This window comes from Anas platyrhynchos, chromosome 9 (assembly GCF_047663525.1).
Source record: "Anas platyrhynchos isolate ZD024472 breed Pekin duck chromosome 9, IASCAAS_PekinDuck_T2T, whole genome shotgun sequence".
NCBI lineage: Eukaryota > Metazoa > Chordata > Aves > Anseriformes > Anatidae > Anas > Anas platyrhynchos.
The window spans coordinates 2276353-2297094 of record NC_092595.1 but is presented as its reverse complement, the minus strand read 5'-3'; the positions used below and the strand labels follow the sequence as shown (position 1 = coordinate 2297094).

Below are 20742 nucleotides of genomic sequence, written 5' to 3'. Positions count from 1 at the left end.
TTTAAAAACAATTTACTTAGAGTAAAAACAAAAAAACAAAACCAGGCCTTTATAACTTCATGCGTGACCCAAGCATTGACATAAAGCTTGCCCATGGAATATTAGAATGCAGCTAGGTATGTAATTAGAGAAAGGTCTGTTTTTTCTAATCAGTTAATATAATTAAGACCCCCATAGACTGTATAATAACGATAAAGGAATTTATTTAGAGACTGGTTTTATTAACAAGCTCAAATAGAAGCCTTAAAACTAGAGGAAAAAAATCTCAATATACAAAAGTTTATTAGAAAAGACAATGAGCAGCAACAAGAATGTAAATAGACACTGGGAAGTTTTTTGTTCATGCTACATTGGAGCTATATTACGTACAACACTGCGGAGGTTCAGCCAGTCCTTTAGATGCAATGACTTTTGGGTTGGTTGCCACACTTTTTGTGGTATTGTTAGTCTTGTATATTCCAATCAGTCTGTCTGCAATCTCAAACATGTTGTTTCGCAGGGAGATGATGATAAATTGTGCATTTTTTGTTTGCTCCTGAAAAATAAGTTATTTGCATTAGCTCACAGGATTTCGGAAAGCTACATGTTCTTGTATGGTGTCTGTATGCAGGTTTTAGGAGCTGTGGAATTACTTGGTGATAACTACGCTGATCAGTCACAGGATCGTTAACAGATCTACAGCTGATGACTGCTCAGAACCTCACAACATACTCTTAGCTTGCTTGGCTTTCTGACTTAAGCACGAGCTTCCCCTGCTTTCCCCTTTAACATGACCTGTTCAAGTGAGGTCAATTAAATATAAAGTTTTTCAGATGTTCACCACAGTTTTAATGTGAATCCCACCAAGCTTACTGAATGTGGGCCTTACTAACTTACCTGAACAGCTTGAACAAGGGCTGTTTTAGGGACGCAAAGGAAAACAAACCTATCTCCACCTACCCTTTGATAGAGGACAAGCTTTGAAGGCCTGTAGTTCTGGGACACGAAGGCACAAACAAGTAAAACACCTAGATTTGGTAGGTAGCGCTTTAAAAATAAAACCACCATTTTTCTTTAGGAACCCAGGAGTAGCAGTGTGAAATCACAAGTATGACAATTAGGCAGTGTTGAAGCAAAGTTTAACAGTTGCAGATAGCTACTTAAAATCAGGGAAGCACTTCAACGATACTTGCATCATAATCTTTGACACTTCTAGGCTGTCCCCAAAACCAGTCTGCTTTGTAATTGTGATACCACTTTGTATTTATGAGCAGAGAAGAAAAAATCTTTGGAAAAAATAGACTACAGTAGTTAAATACTTACATAGATGTAAAATGCTACAATAGACACGTTTTTGAAGTCAAGTGCTGCATCAATCTCATCCATAAAATAAAGCGGTGTTGGCTTGTAATGATGAAGTGCAAAAACTAGAGCCAGTGAACTTAGAGTCTTCTCTCCTCCTGATAAGTTAAATATCTTCTTCCAACTTTTCTTTGGAGGCCGAACACTGAAAGAAGTTATAGTTTGGACATTATTTCTGTTCACAATCAAAATAAACGCGCTGTATGAAAAGCAAGTCAAGACAGGAGGGAGTTCGTGGAAGACACAGACATCTGAAGAAGCCAGACAAACTGTGGATGAGCTGCTTGATGGTCAGTCCTCCACAACCGGGAGGCAGTGAGCTGTTCACCACAGGTAGCTCTCAGGGTGCTCACACAGCTGGGTGGTCAGAGCTGATGTCTGAACTTGAGCTGTTGTAGCACTCAGCTATTCTCTGGGGGAGGTCTGACACTTAAGAATTGCTTTTTAATTATCTTTCAAAAGTGATATTCTATTATGTAATGAACGTACTCTTAGGACCATTTATGACAGAACAATCCCCACTTACCCATATGACTGACATGATTCCCCAGGCAGAGTTAAATGACTTGGGAATTAACAAATCTGGGAAATTACTTCAAAGTTAAAGCTTTCTAACTGCTGCTAGTTACTTATTTCTCCAAGCAAAACAAATCTCTTCATTTTATAATGCTAAAAAGTTTTGGCTTCTGTCAGCATCTTCCAGTACTTGCTAAGAAGTAAGGCTACCTTGGTTTGCTGATGGCCACAGAAAATTTACTTTAAAGAAAGTCAAAAAAGCAATACAGCAAAAGAATTACAGCACTATCAAGTATTTTGACAAACCTAAACATGATTCCCTCGGAGAAGGGATCCAGACTGTCTACAAGTTCCAATTCAGCATCTCCTCCCAAAGTAAGCATCTGGTAGTTTTCCTTCAGTTTATTTGTTATTACGTTAAATCCTGCCATAAATTCATTTAGCCTTTGTTTCCGAAGATCTTCATAAGCTTGTCTAAATTGGTCTCTCTTGTTGGTTATTTCATCCAATTCAGCCACACGGTTCAAGTATAACTCTTCCTGTAAAAAAAAAAAAAAAAAAAAAAAAAAAGTGCAGTTAAAGAAACTGTCTCTATTTTAGATTTTAAGTTTTTTTTTTCTTTTTAATATCATTTGAAAACTCATTTTCCCCTGAAGGACTAACAACTTTGAAACAAAAAAATAGACAAGAACAAACCCTCCCTTTTTTATTTGTTCACTTCTAAAATGGACTCCTACAGTCATTTAATTAACTTGTAGTCCTCATTAAACAATGAGTGTCTATTTTAGTAGCTCTGTGCTTCAGGTAACCTTATAGCTCATGAACTTTCTGCTCATAAAAACTATGTGTAGCTGGTGTAGATCATCTCTCAAACATTCTGCAGGAACATTAAAATCCTTCTGGCTCTGCTTTTAAAAATAACTTATTTTGTCTTTATATTTATTGCCAGCAACGATAAGGATGTTTACATTTTTGTGAGATGGCTCTAGAGAGCTGATAGAAAATCTTCATTTAAAAAAAATAAAAATCTGTTGAACAGTCCAGCAGCTTGAAGTGAGTATCATAAGAAAAAAGTCTTAGTACAGTCCCTTCAAAACTAGTTGACTCTTACCTAAACAAACTTTCACAGAAGAAAGTTGTCTTCATCTAGCATCTACGGCATCAAATATACAAGATTGTAAGCTCCTAGATGCAACATTCACACGTAGCTAAATATGAGCTAACAACTAGCTGGGATGCTAGCAACAGCACAGCATGCAGAGGAGAAAAAAAAAATCAAGTGCTCCATTTTAGTTTTCAGGTGCAACAGAAGGGAAGTGAAGAACAGGACTGCATTTTCCTTGTATGCTTATACACATTCTCTCACTTAGCTAAGGAGCGTAGTTTTGCACATAAGTCAAGTGCAAGATCCATCTGTGCAGTCACCTGAAGAAAAATGCACATGTACTGCACCAGCAATTACATTAATATCAAGATTTACGTCCCGGAAAACATAAAGCCACGTACAGAGCCTTGCCCTAGCGGAGGGGTGTGCCGTGCTATTGCGCTGACAGGCAGTGCAGTATCAAAAAGGCGAATCCTACCACTACACAACAGTAATTCAGCTTACCTTCTTCTTGTATTCTGCAATAGCACTGAGGTTTGGTTTCATTTCATGACACTGAGCTTCCAGCAGAGCTATCTGATTAGTGATAATATCTGGATCCTTGATAGCTTCAAGCTCTTCTTGACTGAGCACTGGAAGTTCTTCAGGTGGCTTATCTTCTATGGCGTGCAGTGATAATTTTGATATCTAAAATTCAAAAACAGTTTCAAGAAAACTTTAAAGATCACATCAGTTATCGCATGAACACGTTTCAATAACATTTTCTGTATTAGTATATAGTGAACCTTCGAGACATTCCACGTTTCTTCACTTAATTCTCTTTAAGATGCAATAAAGACAAAAAATATCCTTTCACCCTGTTGTTGTGTTCCTGAAAATCATATACATCATTCTTAGAAATGTGATGTTTCTCTGTAATTGCACCAGTAGCAGATAACAAGATCATCTCTCCTAACTCCACAGAACTTTAACAACTGTGTATTTAATACCTTGTGTGTGCAAGATTGAAGTTTCCTCAATTGCCTTTGCTTGCTGTGATAGCTGCCCTAGCTACCCTCAAATGTACAAGGCTACAAAGGGCACTGAAAGATCATCTGCTGGTCTAGATCCTTCTCTATCAGATTTAAATTTGGAGTAGGAAGGAGACACAATACAATAACAATGTATCTTTATGATCTCCAAAATTCCAACTAACACCAATAAATCATGAGCTAATTTTTTTTTTCCCTAAATTATCTGTTTTCTACTACATGGTAACGTATTAGTCTTTTGGGATCTCATAGATCAAGTTCTCTGAACTAAACAATTTCCTTACCTCTTTTTGCCAGTATTTAATCTTTGATTGGTGTGTAGAAATATGACCATTAATCTGTTCAATTTTAAGTTTTATACTGAGAGCTTCCTTCTGAAGTGCATATTCATCCTCTTGAATAGCACCTATCTCCTGGAGTAAACCGCGATGCTCCTCCTGAACTGCTGGCAGTGCTTCCTACAGAAATGACAAAAGAAAGGTATTAATCAGTTGCCTGTAAAGTGTTACCAGTTTCTCAGGTTTGGTTTCACTGTGTTATTCACAGAGCCTACTCTCCACAGTCTTAAGTACTGATGTAACCAAATACACTCTTGTAATTAGGTTGACCTGATCACTGAATTCTGGAACACCACTTGTAAAAATATGCCACAGATTACGCTCTTAATCTAGATCTGGATTAAACAAATCCTTACCTGAAGATCAGACCATTTACTAGGACTGTTTTATTTTTTATTTAAAGATCACCTTTCATTAATGATTATTTTTCAGTAACGATTCATTTTGTAAGAATGCACACAATATATTGTTGGACAGAGAAAATATTCTTTGCTGTTTAAATCCCATATGAATTTTTGGAGAATGAGTAGTAGAGTAACTTAAAAAAAAGGCATTAGGACAGCGTCATCAAGTCTGAAGCTCAAATTGCTTTTTAAATGAAACTATTAGCTAATGCAACCAACCCATTTCCATATGGCTAGGCTGCCTGGGATGTCTCAGGATGAAGTGTAACAGACATCAGCAATTAGGACACCTTTGGCACAACAAATACTATCTACAATTTATTTCAGAGTGCATTCTCTATGAAGAAACACACCAAATAAACAGTATGCTTACTTCAGCTTGCTTGCGCTCATTCATAACCTCAGTGGCTTTGTCTTCTAGCACAGTCAGCTCTTCTGTTAAGTCTTTAATTTCTTTCTCGTTATCTCCAAGTTCCTTCTCAGTGCGAAGAACAGCCTCTTCAGATTTTTTCATGTTTCTGAATGGATACCAAGATGTTTGTATACTTTACATGAGTGCAAACATGGCATAACATAATCCAGAAACACAATCATAGAAAACTTGTTCGCTAGCTGTTCATAACCCAACACGTTACAAATAGTCTGTTTGAGGTCAGTCAGTTTAGAGAAAGAGTTTATGACCTCCTCCCCTCAGTTTTCCTCTAGCCATAAAGAAGTGAACACACCTCTCCTGAGGCCTGACAAATCTCCCCCATGAAGATAAAGATTTAACGGTAACCAGACATGACTTGTGGCTATACAAAATTGCTAGGCTTTAAAATTGAACACATTGATATCTACCATACCTTTGTGCGCTCTTGATTGCCACTTGGGCTTTAGTAATAGCTGAAGTATGTTCATCTATTTCTTTGTTGATCTCATCAAGTTTGTCTTGGTGTACTTTAAGTTTTTGATTACTGGTATCAATTATGAGCTTATGTAATCTTTTAACTTCACTTTCCATTTTACCAGCTTTTTCAGCAACATGCTCATAATCTGTCACAAACAAAACGGGGTTAATGTCTTTATGCTGTCTCACCAGGCTATTGCAATACATCAACGTTCATGCAACACAAAGCTCTGCTGTGTTAATATTTTCAGAAACGTACGTGTTTCTTTGTACTGCAAAAAAAAAAATATATATTTTTAATGGGGCAACAAAAAATACTACACCCATCCTTCTGACAACTGTTACACCACCAAAGCATTTTGGTGTAAAGCATCACTATAACGTTCATACGCTACTTAAATACATGTATAATACAGAAGCAGCAATATGTTCCAAGCTCGTTCTTTGCATTCTTTGTTTTAAAATGCTCAAAGGGGCAAAACTGTAAGAACTAGTCACTACTGTTCAGTAACTAGTATGACCAATTCATGCTGAATAGTACGATAGCCTACTCCACCTTCAAGCTTTTGCTTACAACTCAACAAAACTATCCTGGTGAGTTAAACAGCTTTCAAAAATTAAGATACCTGGCACCGTGGTATTTTAAGGGGAAAACTAAATAAAAGAAAAGTCTCCCAGTAAGTTTGCTACAGATTTATAATTTTCTTCGGGGACAGAAGAAGAAAAGCAGAGAGCCTTCAAAGGCAGAGGGCGGTAACCTCTCCAGAGGACTGCACAGGTTTGTGACTTTCCATCATATGGCAGAAATATTCAAGAAGATATTTATAACCTCAAACAAAGCCGTAGCATTTGCTCCTCTATTAGCTATTTATTATTTGGATAATTTAAATGGATCATAACTACATTTTTTATTTATAATCCCTCTCTCCACAACAAGTACCTTTTTTGTAACCATCAAGGATTTTTTCCAATTCCTTCTGTTTGTTTTTGTCCGGAGCAGTAGCAATTACGTTTGCTTCAAGTTCCTTAAGTTGGCCTTTTAGAAGAACCTCTTGTTCAGAATAATTCTACAGAAAACACAGCTGTGTTAGAACCCCATGCTTTAAAACAGATCTTTGATACTGACAAGGCCTGTATTAACTTGAGGCTGAGAAACTGTTCTCCTGCACATGCATGGAGAAGCCAGATTGTGCCTCAATAAGAAGCTTGTTCACCTGGATACTCGCTGTATACTTTTCTAAAGTATTTTTCATTTCCCGAACATTCCAGCGTAGTTTTGGTACATCTTCCTCAAGCTGCAATTTCTCTTCTTCACACTGTTCTGCTCGTTTGGAATCCTTCTGCAGTTGAGCTTCCATTCTGCCGATCTACACAAAAATGAGATGTGATCACTTGCCTTGTGTCACCACCACGAAACACAGCATGTTCTCATTCGTGTGCTAGACAGTCTTATAATATCTCAAACAGATTTAAAAGGACAAAGAGAAAATGCGTACAAACTGCCAAAACATAAGGAACTTTGAAGATATTCCACTTTTAATTAAGATTATGCACTAACCTCTTCTTCTGAAACATCAATTATAACCGCGGAGCCCATTCTGCCCTTTATTACTTTATTTCCACCACCAGTCATTGTTCCTAAAGTAATAAAGAGGAAAAGAAGTTAGCGTACTAATTTTGTATAGATATCTCCTATGAAGCACTGAATATCTTAGTATAAGTTTGCACTTAAATACCTGATTGCTCAATGACTTCCCCTTTCAATGTTACAACCCTCCACCTTTTATCTTTTTGGAAGGCTATTCTGGAAGCTTCTTCCAAGGTCTTAACTACTAGGGTATCACGTAACGCGAAGTAAAAAGCCACGCGAAAGATCTCGTCTTCTATTTTCACCAGATCAAACAACCGAGGAGCATTTTCAGGGGTTGGGATTTTTTTAAGATTTTTTTCCCACACAGCCATCTACATCAAAAAAAGTAAGCGAATGAGTGAGAGGATAAATCACGAAGTCATTTCATTTTTGTAAGGTACATTAAGGCTTTAAAGCAATTGTAATCATTTTCTAGTTAAGTGTAACAATACTTCTCAGAACGGTAATTAACTGTAAAGCTTCCTTCCTTAGGGATCTCTACTTACTTGCAGCATAATTAAAAACTCACTGATAATTTGTCCCTTTGCTAGCCATACTTGTTGCTTAAGTTTCATAGTTTACAGTTACCATATTACTAGGATTATTAAGTTTGCTAATTTAAGAAAAAAATGAATATAAAAATTACATATATATATAAAATACAGAAATAAATATAATAGACTAGAAGGACACACCAAATATTTGTTGTACACGTGTAGGTATCAAAAAAGCTTGGTAATTCTCTGCAATTAAACTTTATTGTTTGCTAGTACAATATTCTAAGGTACCAACATCCTTTTTTATATTCTACCTTTATGTGTATTAATACATAAGCAGTGTAATATATCAATATAAGTCATATTTATACATATGCATATTAATACATAATATATCTACAATATACAGTATTAACACTGTGCACCGTAGGGTAAATCAGCAACATCATTTCTTTTGCCAGAGTACCAATACTTACTTTGTCCAAGGCTATAAATGTGGCAACTCCAATTCCTGTTCTCTTTAAGAATTTCACACATTCCTCTGCAACATCGATTGTATCGACAACGATGTAGTCTAAGGCACTACAAGATGACGAAATAGCAACATCATACTTTTCATCGATAGCTCCCAAGTCTCCCTAATAATTGAGAGGTGGTAGGGGAGAAGCAGAAGTACTCTGATTAGCTTGGCATCAAAGTTTTGTCTTGGTATTGAGAGATAAGACCAAAACTTTACATAAAATGAAATGAGACGAAAACAAACTATAAAACTTTTTTTTTCTTTGTCAAAGAACTTAAACCTTAGTTAAAATTTGCAAATTAATATCACACCTGACCTCTCCTCCACACTACTACGCTACTTTTATATTTCTCCTGTACTTGTTTCCATGCCAGAAGATAAATTCATATATTTAGAGCTTCAGAAGCGGTAGGTCTGGCAAAGCAATGTGGTAGCACATATTTGCGGTCTGTAGAAAAAGGTAAATTTTATATGCCAGTATTTTAGCGAGGCAGTCTGGCCTAACAAAATCATTTCATGTATTCTGTGCATGGTTCTACCATTGGTCAGCTAGGTCGGACGGGACATTTACCAAATGGATGGTTACCAACTAATTCTACCTTCTGTGGTACCAAAAGATAAAAACACCACTCCACTTCTCTGGTACAGGTGATCCTAATTATCACAGCCCAACGCAGAAGCACAAAGCGGGACCAAAGCACGGGGAGGTTACATGACTTTGTTAGTATACTTGGCTTGAACATAAGCTTTCTCATAGCCACTGCCTTTCCTTAGTCCCAAGTATAGTGAATTTCAATATTTTATTTTTAATTTATACCAAGGCCACAGGATTTGCAACTCTGTCCAAATTAATAAGAGAATTAAGGCATTCAACCTTTTCCTTATTTACACAAAAAATACTCTGTCACCACAAATTTTATGACTAAATTTGTAATGGCCTTTTAAAAATTACCAGTCTTCCGTGTATTCCACGAATATTTCCAGACTTCTTCTGCTGAAGCAGAGCCTCGAGCACTTTTCCTCGATTGCGACTTTGTGCTAAAGAACTTTTGGCTTCTTCTACTTTTTGACGCAGATTTAGAACAATATCCTTCACTTCTGTTTCATCTTTTCCCAGCTTCTCAAGCCTGTTTTGTTTCTAACAGTTAAAAGAAAGACATTATCTTAGCATCAGAAAACTTACTGTATTCAAGGACACTTAGATTCATGATTGTGTAAGCAATGAAAGCAGCTATTGACAAGGAGAGGTAGCAAAACCAGAAGAATGGCTAATGGCTGGGATTTGATATATTTTGACATGGTACAACAGCTTATGAATTAATTGGGCTTAGAACAAGGTATCGGCATTTTTTTCTGTGGGGAATGACAGTGGAGTAAGAAGTAAAATTCAAATGGCTCCAAAACATAGCCATTTATTTACCTCACCATGTATAATTATTATATTTAAACCAAGTTCCTTGCTGAGATGCACAGAATTTAATTTCCCGTACTTAATATTAACATTTTCTTAATGCAAAATAGACTTGAAAGTAGAGATTTAACTTCAGTTGTTAACTAAGTATCTAAACGTATTTTTTAATGCTATTTTATTGGGGGAAGTTTTAAATGTATTTTCACCATGATAACTGCTAAAATAAACAGTAGGACTTTGGTTTGTGTATCACAGCACTGAATTATAACTCAAAGAAATGACCTATGAGAAAGTTAGGGCTCACCTCCTTTAATTCCTGTTCAGCTTTGGGTAATTTTGCAGATATGTCTTTGATAGCAGCTTTCCTTTCTTTAAGAGTTTCACAGACAGATGTCAGAGTCTCCTTTGCTTTATTTAAGTGAGACACAGCAGTGTTGTGACGGCTGAGATAGATATCAAGCTCTGACTGTGCTACGTCCATCTTTGAACGTGCTTCATTCACTGTTTTATTAAACTCCATAAGCTCCTTCTCTTTGGCCTGCAAAAATGAACGGTACAAGTCAAAAGAGACAACTGTGGAATTTATTATGCCAATTACACTATTATGAAAAAAAAAAAAAGATGAGAAAACAGGCATGTTCTTTTTAGTAGCAGAAAATAGATATGAAAACTGTTAGTTAAATAGAAGAACAAGTCTACCTGAATTTAATACCAAACTTGAGTAATACAGTAAGTATACGAAGTCAAAACAGTTCAAACCTCTTTTTCTTCCTGAATTCCTTTTGTTTCTTTCTTAAGGCTATTCATAACCTGCTTGAGTTTTTCTTCTTCTTCGATTTTTGCCTTTTCAAGAAGCTCTTTCTTGGATGTTGCATCGCTGATACTTTTTTCACTACTAGAGGATGCATTTTTCAGTTCTTCTACCTAAAGAAGGAAAAGATTTTTAACTTTCTCTCCCACTGAAACAAAACACTTTTGCCTTATCTTTAAACCTCGCCTTTCAATTTCTATGTGGAAGCCAAAGGAAGCGTGAGGCCCAATAGGCTGACTCTGCCTGGTATTTCTAACTGCTGATTGAAAAGGGAAAATGGCATCAGGACATGATGAAGAACCCCATATATATATGAAATGCATATCCTGTGGATTGCTCCAGTAATCAGCATGCATCTTGCGTTATTACTTCATCTTCACCATGCTTGAGGCTTCTATATTCTCCGTCTAGTTACAAGTCATCTTATCTTCTTTTGGACAGCTGAGTAGGTTCAAAAGAAGATTCCTTAAAGGTACTGACAAGCTTCTCTCAACATTTCAGAGGCACGCTGGGCAAGAATATGGTTAAGAGAACCCAAAGACTTTTGAATTTAATCAGCCTGCATGGTGTGGCAGTACCACATTAATGAAGATCACATTTTTTTTTTTTTTAAGATTAGATGCATCTTGGTTCTAGCGAGAGGCCTGGATTTTACTTGCAAGGTTTGTTCACTTCTAGAGCCAAGCTGTAGCCTCATGCATAAGAACAAAAGTATTTGAACATCAGTACAGCTTAATTCTTGTATACTTATTTTCAAAAGGCTTTGTTTTGAATCAGTTAGTGATTCAAGATCTAAATCAAATAGTAGCAGCCAACATGATAAAATATATCCATTAAGTTCATGTAATTAACTATGGAAAGAGAAGAAAAAAATGTTTTGTTTTGCAAACAAAAACCCCAGCTGCCAAATGACAGAAAATATCTGGCTGAAAAATTTTAAACATTTTTAGGTTTTCTTTGCTGCATGAAGTAGAATTGGTGTCCTTTGTTTACCTTTACCCAGCTTCACAAAGATGTTCTTATCTACAGCAACCAATTACATTTCTTTAAGTAAAACAAGTTGTAGCTCACACTACCTTTTCTTTGTCCTTTTGAAGTTGCTTTTCCAATTTTTTAGTCTTGCTTTTAGCATGTTTTAATTTTTCCCTTACTTTAACATCCTGCAAGTCCAATTCAGTAAATTTTGTTTTATTTTCCTCCAGAAACGTTGTAATTTTTTTCAGTTTCCTAGAAAGGAAAGAAGAATTATCTACTCTGTATTTAAAAAAAAATGTAATTTCAGTAGAGCTTGGCTTGGTGAACACACAGGATTTAAAACAATACTAGTCAGTTTTTGCAAAAAACAGTATCTAACGTTTACTATGTTCACAGTGTTTTCCCCAGGTAAATTTTAATTAATCAGCAAAGATCAACTAGTAAAAGCCATACTAAACACATTTTCAGAAACTTTATCTTTTTCTACAATAATATTTGTGATTCACATCTCTCTCAAATTACAATGGTCTCAGAGGATGGGAAGGTTCATACTGTAGTCAGATTGAAGAAAAGTACCCAGATAAATCAATTGTACAGAAATTCAATTCAAATATAAGAGTTTCATATGGAAATCAGAGAAAAATACCTACCATTCATGTACCTAAGCATTATAGATATGTATATAAAAACCTGAAACAAAATTCCAATTATTTTTCTGTACAGTTAGCATCAAAAAAGAAGTATGTACTTCTATGTCCATAAAAATCAGACATTTTCCCATTGTTAGCTGTGGATATTACACAGATTTCTCTAAGAGAAGCAACCTGTAGGACCAAATCAATCCAATTAAAATATTAAAGTTTATTTCTGTGTAAAATATCACTTGTTACATGCCAGAAGATCTTTATGTATACTATAAGTGACTCAACGGACCCACAAGGATCATTGAGTCCAACACTTGAGAAAATCTGATTTTTTCTGAAAATCCTGGTAATTCTAACTCCATATATATGCAGAACATATAAAACACAGTACTACTAGCTTATGAATCCATTCCTAAAATGCTTACTTTTCAAGTTCTTTTAAAGCTTTATCCTTGGCTTTCTTTACATCTGCAAGTTTGCTGCTCTTCTCATTAATATCTTTTGTTTCTTCCTGTGTTTTTTCTTTCTGCTTTTCCAAATCATTTATTCGTTTCTGTAGGTCATAGCTAGAAAAAAAAAAAAAAAGTATTACAAAACCATGATTTTTCGATAAAATCAACATTCTTAATGAATATATATTTCCAACAATCTGATGGATAATAAAATGATTGTCCAATATTATATCCTAATATCCATTAACTTTGCCAATTTAATTCCAAACAATTTTGACATTTCAGATAAAAATAATCTTTTAATGATCTTTCTCATTTTAAGTATAAAGCTGTAAAAGGTTAATCTGCCAAACTGGTGTTGTTTGTAAGAAGCTGGCAAGCAGGTTTTCTTTTGTTTTCAAGTTTTTAATGAGAGCGATCTATCATTATTTGAGAATGAACTTTGTCACTTGAAGCTAAAATCACTAGCCACATACCACTCAACTAACTTTGAATAGCTGATACGTCTGTCAAGAAAAACGAAACATTTCTTATTACAGATATGGACGCAGAGTTTAACACCACCACTACCACATTAAAGCCAGATCTAAACTTCAGAAAAGTACTTACATGTAGTATTGACAGATATGATTCTTTTCTTTAAACATTTTATTTTCCAAAGAAAGAAATTCAATGGCTTTATTCTTGTCCCCTTCTAAAGCATCCTTTTCTTTTTCCACCATTTTAATTCTATTTAACTAGAGAAAACAGACAGTTAAAGCTGATTTTAATGCTAGGAGACAGAAAAACAAACCGTGAGAAAAATAAGCTCTAGACCCTTTATAACACACAGATAACACCTCTGGAGAGATGCCGTCCCACAAGTAACTCTGCAAGTCTATTTATTACTGCAAACCTTCTGAAATAAGAGATCACTACATCCTGAGCAGACTGTATTTTTAGGGTAATTCAAACAGTAATTTAAAACTACAAAGGAATCCTGCAGATGCTAGGAACAGTTCAGGCAAACCAAGGAAGAGTAGGTAAGGAATAAAAAGGAGTTACACAGGAGTTACAGACAGTCTGTACCTATTTTCAGTACCCCCTTTCAAGTTAAATCCTGTGACTATGTCTTCTGTTTTATTTTACAGCTTAAAAGAAAAGTCTACAACATATTAGGATTTACCAAGGATAAATCAAGTGAAATAAAAACGAACTTTGATATTTTACTGCTTTTAGAACTAAATGCATAAGTAGGACACTATGAAAGCAATTTCTGCAACAGATCTGTGCAGCTCAAGTCACAACTAATTTTCTGTAAGTTTCCTCATGCAGCTGGGTGTGCATCACAGCGGCAGTGCTATGTCTCCTTCCTACTTCTCCTATTTGCTATTTCATAACAGGACTAAGGCAGGGCTATGTCTGTATGTACTCAGCTAATGCCAATCTGTTTGGCTATTCAGTCACTGAGCAGAAGCATTTAACACCTGCAGATGTGATCAGAGACGTTCAGCAGGTAAAATCTTGTGTTCCAACTCATGTAAACCTTTGGGAATCAGTAGCCAACAGCTTTGTAAGTGTTTAAAGAAGGGCAACCGACATTGACTGCCCACTTTTATTAGCGACAGAAATACCAAGTGCAATAAAGAGTTAAGTTTCACAGTACTTCTACCGCTGTAAAGGGTGCCAAATCTTTAACCAATAAGTCTGTATGTTAACTTCTTCTCTAAAAGATCTTAATGAAACACTGCAGGTTTATATCTTCAATTTATAATTCAAACCAAACTTTATGAGACTCACCTTTTCTCCTCTCTGTTCATTTAAAATCTCTACTCTGCGACACAGAGTTTGGATAGGTTCTATCAGTCGTGCAGACCCTATCAAGTCTTCCAAGTATTCGAGCATGCCTTCATCATGTTCGGTCTGGCCTTTCGGTTTCATCATTGCAATCTGTTCAACTTCCCCCTTGGAAAAGAAAAGTTTAATATTTTCTTAACTCTTTTTCCTGAGGGAAAGAGTTGGCATTCTGAAAACACACAAACACCTTTGGAACGCGTTTGTACGGCCGCATCCTAACATTATGAAAGAACAAAACAGTGCAGTAGTCAGAGGCGACTCATCACAGTCACAACACATGTGGGAAAGATCAAAATGAACAGATTTCCTCCAAGCAGTACATGATGATGCGCATGAAAAACAGCATCCCTTTTGAAGCCCACAGTCAGGTCTAAATTTTGCTTCATTGCTCTAAATATTCAAAATGTTTTCCCCCAACCTAAAAAAAGAAGAAGAGAATAAAGCATGCCCGCTAGGTCATGTGGCACCAATAGTCGTTAATCAGGATTGAAGTCCCCAAAAGTTTCCTTTAGAAAACAGAAGGTCCACAAAATCATGTCTCATAGATGAACGACCTGTAATTCATATAACTGAGACCTGATGGTTAGAAAAAAAAACACTTTAGGTATTAGACTTCATTTATTTCATTTTCCTGTATGTACAGCATTAGCTTTACATTATTAAGCTGAACAGTAACAGTAATTTGATTTTTACAGAGTAAGATTTAACAAAGATTAAACTGAGACAATGATGGCTTATTTTACTGATGTTAGCATTAGCTAATTAAAAAAAAAAATTCTGCTAGAAGCATTTTATGCTTAGGACAGAGCAGCATGAAATCTTCAAAGTACGGATTGTATTTTGTAAATTGCCTGTCATATATCAGAAGGTAAAGACATGAAATTGAATATACGTATATTAAAGTTATGTCTAAAGCAAGAATAAATGTGACAGAAGCTGCAAAAGTTAAATAAAGAAAAGACCAAGTACAAACTACTCACTCCTCAAAAACTTGGAGAGCTAAGCATACAAGAGACAACTTCTTTGTTAAACAGATACACAATATTGCAGGAGTTTTGGCCTTCATGACACGTAATTAAACCCATGAAATAACAAGTTCTAATATGATTTTAATTTAGTTTTAGAACCGTTTAGATTTAAAAACAAGATTTATATCCTAGCATCCAATCTAGGTACGTAAAAAAAGCCTGTAAGTCAATATCCACAGACTGAAAACGCACTCGAGAATTTAGTTGTCACTGTTTGCTGCTTGAGCTGAAGCCAAGTCTCTGCAAAGTATGGATAAGGCCAAAATTCTCAAGAACACACAGAAGATGGAGTGATTAACAAGGCTGCTGGAAAACCAGAAGGGACTGTTTTGACAGAAGTTGACAGTGGCTAGGATTTCTAGGCCAGCATCGTGAACCAGCCCTGTAAGCAGCTCAGAGAGCTGAGGACAGGCTACTCCTGGACATTGACTAACGAATGCACTCGAATTTTCTCCCAAAGTAACTTTGTTCCACTTACTCAGTACACAATGACACCTAGTGGCCCTGTTTTTCTTCCAACCAGTAAATACCATTTGGCTGAGCACAAGGGAAAAAGTGAAGTTTTGCAAATTTAGCAAAATGGGAACTAGCAATTCCTTACACATAAGAAATTCCCATGTTAAACTAAAACAGAGAAGCCGAGGTGTTTTTTATTACTATTTTAAAATTTAAAATTAATAAATTAAAATTATTGCTATGTTAAAATTCTAGAATTTAAATGCACCTAAGCTATGATTTTTTGATACTTACTATTCATAAGAAGTGTGAATAGGTTTGTCAAGACATAAAAATCTCAATTTTTACTTCTTATTAAAAGAAGTATTAAAAAGGCAAACAATTAGTTTCCTGATAATTGCAGCTGCATTATGTACAACTCCAACTTCATTTGTTTCCTTGCAACATAAGTGTGATTTCTCTACCAAAACCACCTGTCAGTACCATGCTACTCGTGGGTAGGGCACTCACTGTAACCTAAATTCCTGCAGAATTGCCACATAAATCTCCATTTTATTTCTTCTTGCATTGTAATTGATTCCTCTGTTTACATCCAAGAAAAAACTATTACTGAACATCCATCTTCTATGTTGTACACCCTCAAGGTAGGTGCTGCAGTTTGACTTTGCACTTGCTTTCCTCTTCTCTTCCCCCTTCCTCTTTTTTTTAAACTGGGCACAAACCACAAAACTATTCTGGATTTAACACAAGCAGAGCAATTATAATTTACTCTAAGTGGACAAGCAAGGAATGTAAAGCAACATTTTTTCATAACATGGTTTTTATTAAGTATAATTAACCCTCTTTAAATCATGACTATCTAAGAAAGATAACATAGTTGCGAGGGTTGAATATATAATTGAATACAGTACAATATATTTAATGATACAGCACATTAGTAATGAAGCTTAACCCTACCGTATCTGAGTTTATAATCTCATAAATTAAGAAATCAGAGGTTTGGTGGTCTACATGGTGAATAAATACATCACCACATAACGAGGAATACAACCTTACCTGTGAGTAAAGTTTAGGCAATCCATACAACAAAATTTTGAGAAGTTGAAGCGAATTGGGTACTGGTGAGGAGATGATAAACACAAACTGAACTTGTTGGGCCGAGTAGTGCCAATTCTATATGCAACTCCTTTGCCTTAAAAAAGGCAACAAGTTTAGAATCACATATTTTTCAGATCTTACGTAAAGAGATGCAGATAGTACTAGGTACTTACATTTTTAATTCTTTTCTTATGAAAGGTAAAAGTGAAAACATTTAGACTACTTATATGATAACTGAGCCCTAAGACTATGAACTATTATTTAATATTTAAATTACTCACCAAGTTTTATGTTCAGAAATCAGTTTAGGCTACCCCTATAGTTAGCACGCTAAGAAATCAAAAGGTATTCAGTTATTAGCACTGATAAAGGAGACTGAAAAAGTTGTACCTGCTCTACTTGCAAGTGGTCATGACAATGAGGAACAGAAGAAACTGTTTTGCAGCTTTGCATCCTGTTAAAACTTGATACAGTCAATTTAACTGTTCTCTAATTTTTTAAACACTTGATCCACTATTATCTGCACTGTATCAAAAATATATCCTCGTTCATTTATCTAGTAGAAGATCTTTCAAAACACGGACAGCATTTCTGAAAGTGAAACTAAGAAGACAGCAGGCAGACATTTGTTGAAAAGAAGCACGCCCAAGCGTGTTTTCATAATGTAGCTGTCACACCTACGCTTAAGAAGTCTCAAAACTGACCACCAGGAAATCCCATTACCTATTTGCCTCAGCTACCTTCCTCTCACTTGCAGGCATGAATTCATGAGGGGAGAGGGAGCAAAGTGCAAAAAAAGAGAATCCTCTGTTTGAGAAGACAATCAAAATGGATGTTAACATTGAGAAATTGGTGACGCTGACAAACAGCTAACAGAGGACAAAACATCCCTTTTGTACGTGTATATATATGGAATATATAACAAAACATACATACACATGAAATACATATGTAGAAATATATATGAGAAGTATGAAAACCCACCAAATATCCAATTAACATTTTGAGAAGGCTGCACACTCAGTGCAAAATTTCTAAATGGAAATACAAACTAAATTTCTCAGTTTTTGCACTGTGACAGACTGAAATTATTGGGATGCTGGCACATCACCAGTAACAGAAGTGGTGAACTCAGACACTGCCTAATAAACATAAAGAACAGTTTCCATAGAATGTCTCAGATTAGTTACCAGAAAACAATATTGGTGCATTTTGATGGAGAAAACAAGTCAATCAGTGTAGAAATTTCTGACAGCTGTGGCAAATAATCAGAAAGCTCATGTGACAGATGGCTACCAAATTTTTACATATATATACTTCAAGGAATTTTGAAACAGAAGATTCTGCCTTCCTTTGCACAGCTGAACACTCAATGAGATGAATTATTACCCTGCTAGGCAAGTAAATTGTTAAAGCCTTCAAAAACCAACGTAAGAGTTTCAAATTAACCATTTGAAACCAACGCCTCCAGTAAGGACACCGAGGGGGTCAGCACAGGGTGGAAAAACACCAGTAATACCCTAGACAGGAGAGCCTGGACCTGCTCTGCCTGTCGAGTTCAAGCCCATGAGGACACGGTGGGTGGGTACCCTTAGGGATGTCTGATGAACCTGAAGAGGTGCCAAAATCACCGTGAGCTATCACTACTTAGAGTTACCAGGCTGCCAAGTCAGGGGCCTGTCTATTTTGAGTTCTGTGCCTTTCAGTAGAAGTTAAGCTTGCGTCCTTTGAGTATTTGGGGAATGCTATACATTCAGTGTGACATATCTAATATAGGCTGAATCCATTAATTTGCAGTTTTCACGTTGCACGCACTCTTTATGCATGTTAAGCTAAAATTCTCATTAGAGTAAGCACATCTCAGATAGCACAGGAAGCCTACCGAAGACGCCACTCCACTGCTGTATGCACCTTTCTAAAACCAATTTGTGCAGGGCAAGAATTTCACCTGCGACATAGCCCTCAAAAGGTGGGACAATAACATGCCTAAACTCTCCATTGCCTAATTTCTTAGAACTACTACCTCTGTTTTCTCTAAAATCATACATTCAGTTCTTAAAACAAGAGAAGAAAATGTTAAATCAGTTTACCCTGTGTTTATCCACATAAAGATTTGAATTTTAAGCAAAGTCGAACCGCTCCAACCTACTCATTAAGCTGCCTTTCTGCAACCCTTACCACTAGCCTTGAAATCACGTTACTTTTCACTTTTGCAGATAACCCCTAGCTTGTTGGTTTTGGCAGCCAGTAGCATCATGTTCCTGCAACCTCCCTTTAGACTGAGAGTAGGGTCTGTGAATTGAAACACCAATTCTAAAGCTAGTAAGTCTGACCAGTGGGTGTAACATACTCATCGTAATGCTGACATTATCCAGCTCCACGTGGTGATAAATTGAAGAGGTTGTTAATTTGTACTGTGTACAGACAGTAGCTGTTCCATCTGTCATAATGCTGGGATTAAGGAGGTTCAGAATACAGCTCTCAGATTCCCCTTTGAAACTGTGGTGTGAAATGAGTAAGTCTTTTAATTTGAAAGATTTCTGAAAGCAGTCTTAAAACTTCTCAAGAAGGATGAAACAATACCTTTCTTTGTTGTGAAAATTTATCTGCGTTATGACTAGTGGTTTCTGGAGAGCCTACAGAGAAAGATGCCTGCTTACCAATTACTGCCTCCTCATCCATGAAAAGTTGTGAAAAATAACTTTTAAAGGCAGTGTCTTGCAACACAAGGTTTTGTCAACTAAACCGTTAATACAGCACACATGACATCTACTTTGCTAAGATGTCCACTGAAGAATTATAGCAGGAAATAGGTAAAAATATTTTTTCCACAGTCTGGGGTTGTCATTTTCTCATGCCCTAGTCTGAAGTTGTGAAACAAAGTGCTGAATAACAAGATAAATTAGCATGGTCCTGTACAATCTAACAAATTAGACTAACGTTTGGGTGTTAAAACCCACACATCAGGAACACTTCAGAAGCACAGTAAGGCATGGACAAAGTAAAACGTATTTTGGATTATTTTGTAGTTTGCAATGTAGTAGACATGCATGAACAATTCTGGGTTGAGTACTGGGTAGTTCTGTGACTGTTTTCTTTTGAGAATTTTCTGGGGCAGGGTCATCTTGCTTTACATTAGTCAAATTCAGAAGTGGATTAGTGTAACACTTAACTGAATTGAAATGTATATTGTCATGCTCATTATAAACAGTTATAGAGAAAGTTCCACCTACAGGATGCAATAGTCTATGTTGGAAAAACCTCTCGTTTTGATACATCACTGAGATGAAGTGAGGCACTACGTTAGAGAGCAGGACATCCTATTTGCCTCATTTTCACACTTGAACTGTTCAAGTAGAACACTGAAGGAGGCTCTTGAATCCTTTCTGGAACTTCAACATGCTGTGACAATTGAATCCAGGCTTAACAAATAAAAAAATCACACATTTCAATGATACAAGCAAGTTAAATAAATTCTTTACACAACTTTTCTTTTTGTTTATATTTTCCCCAACTTTGAGGCATTGGCCAGCAGCAAAGCCACCTTCTTCAAACTGTACAAAGGATGACCACTGCAAATAGGGAGCACCTCCTGTAACAGCCTGGGTATTTTCCTCCCATACTAAATTCCCTGAAGTTTCAGCAGTCGGATTTAACTCCCTAAACCTGGGTGTCCAATCTACCTAGCTGTGGTTCTGCATCAATAAACAGGACAGCTGTTTCAGAATTATTTTGCTATCACTGTTTGGAGTAAAGAAAA

General features: G+C 36.1%; 1 protein-coding gene across 2 annotated transcripts in view; it reads right to left on the bottom strand.

Annotated features, from left to right (window-relative positions):
* Nucleotides 1–183: 183 nt before the first annotated feature.
* The window catches only part of SMC4 (structural maintenance of chromosomes 4), a 33624-nt gene continuing 13065 nt past the window's right edge, over nt 184–20742 (bottom strand). For both annotated transcript variants that reach the window (XM_027464720.3, XM_072042254.1), the window contains exons 6-24: nt 14344–14508; nt 13174–13301; nt 12538–12678; nt 11570–11720; nt 10442–10606; nt 9987–10220; nt 9224–9409; nt 8228–8389; nt 7361–7586; nt 7183–7262; nt 6839–6991; nt 6565–6691; nt 5581–5770; nt 5109–5253; nt 4278–4451; nt 3467–3649; nt 2164–2396; nt 1303–1486; nt 184–535 (exon numbers count right to left, since the gene is read on the bottom strand). In XM_027464720.3, the coding sequence (XP_027320521.2) occupies nt 362–535; nt 1303–1486; nt 2164–2396; nt 3467–3649; nt 4278–4451; nt 5109–5253; nt 5581–5770; nt 6565–6691; nt 6839–6991; nt 7183–7262; nt 7361–7586; nt 8228–8389; nt 9224–9409; nt 9987–10220; nt 10442–10606; nt 11570–11720; nt 12538–12678; nt 13174–13301; nt 14344–14508 (3201 nt within the window). In that variant the 3' untranslated portion in view covers nt 184–361. The remainder of the gene's footprint in view (nt 536–1302; nt 1487–2163; nt 2397–3466; nt 3650–4277; nt 4452–5108; nt 5254–5580; nt 5771–6564; nt 6692–6838; nt 6992–7182; nt 7263–7360; nt 7587–8227; nt 8390–9223; nt 9410–9986; nt 10221–10441; nt 10607–11569; nt 11721–12537; nt 12679–13173; nt 13302–14343; nt 14509–20742) is intronic.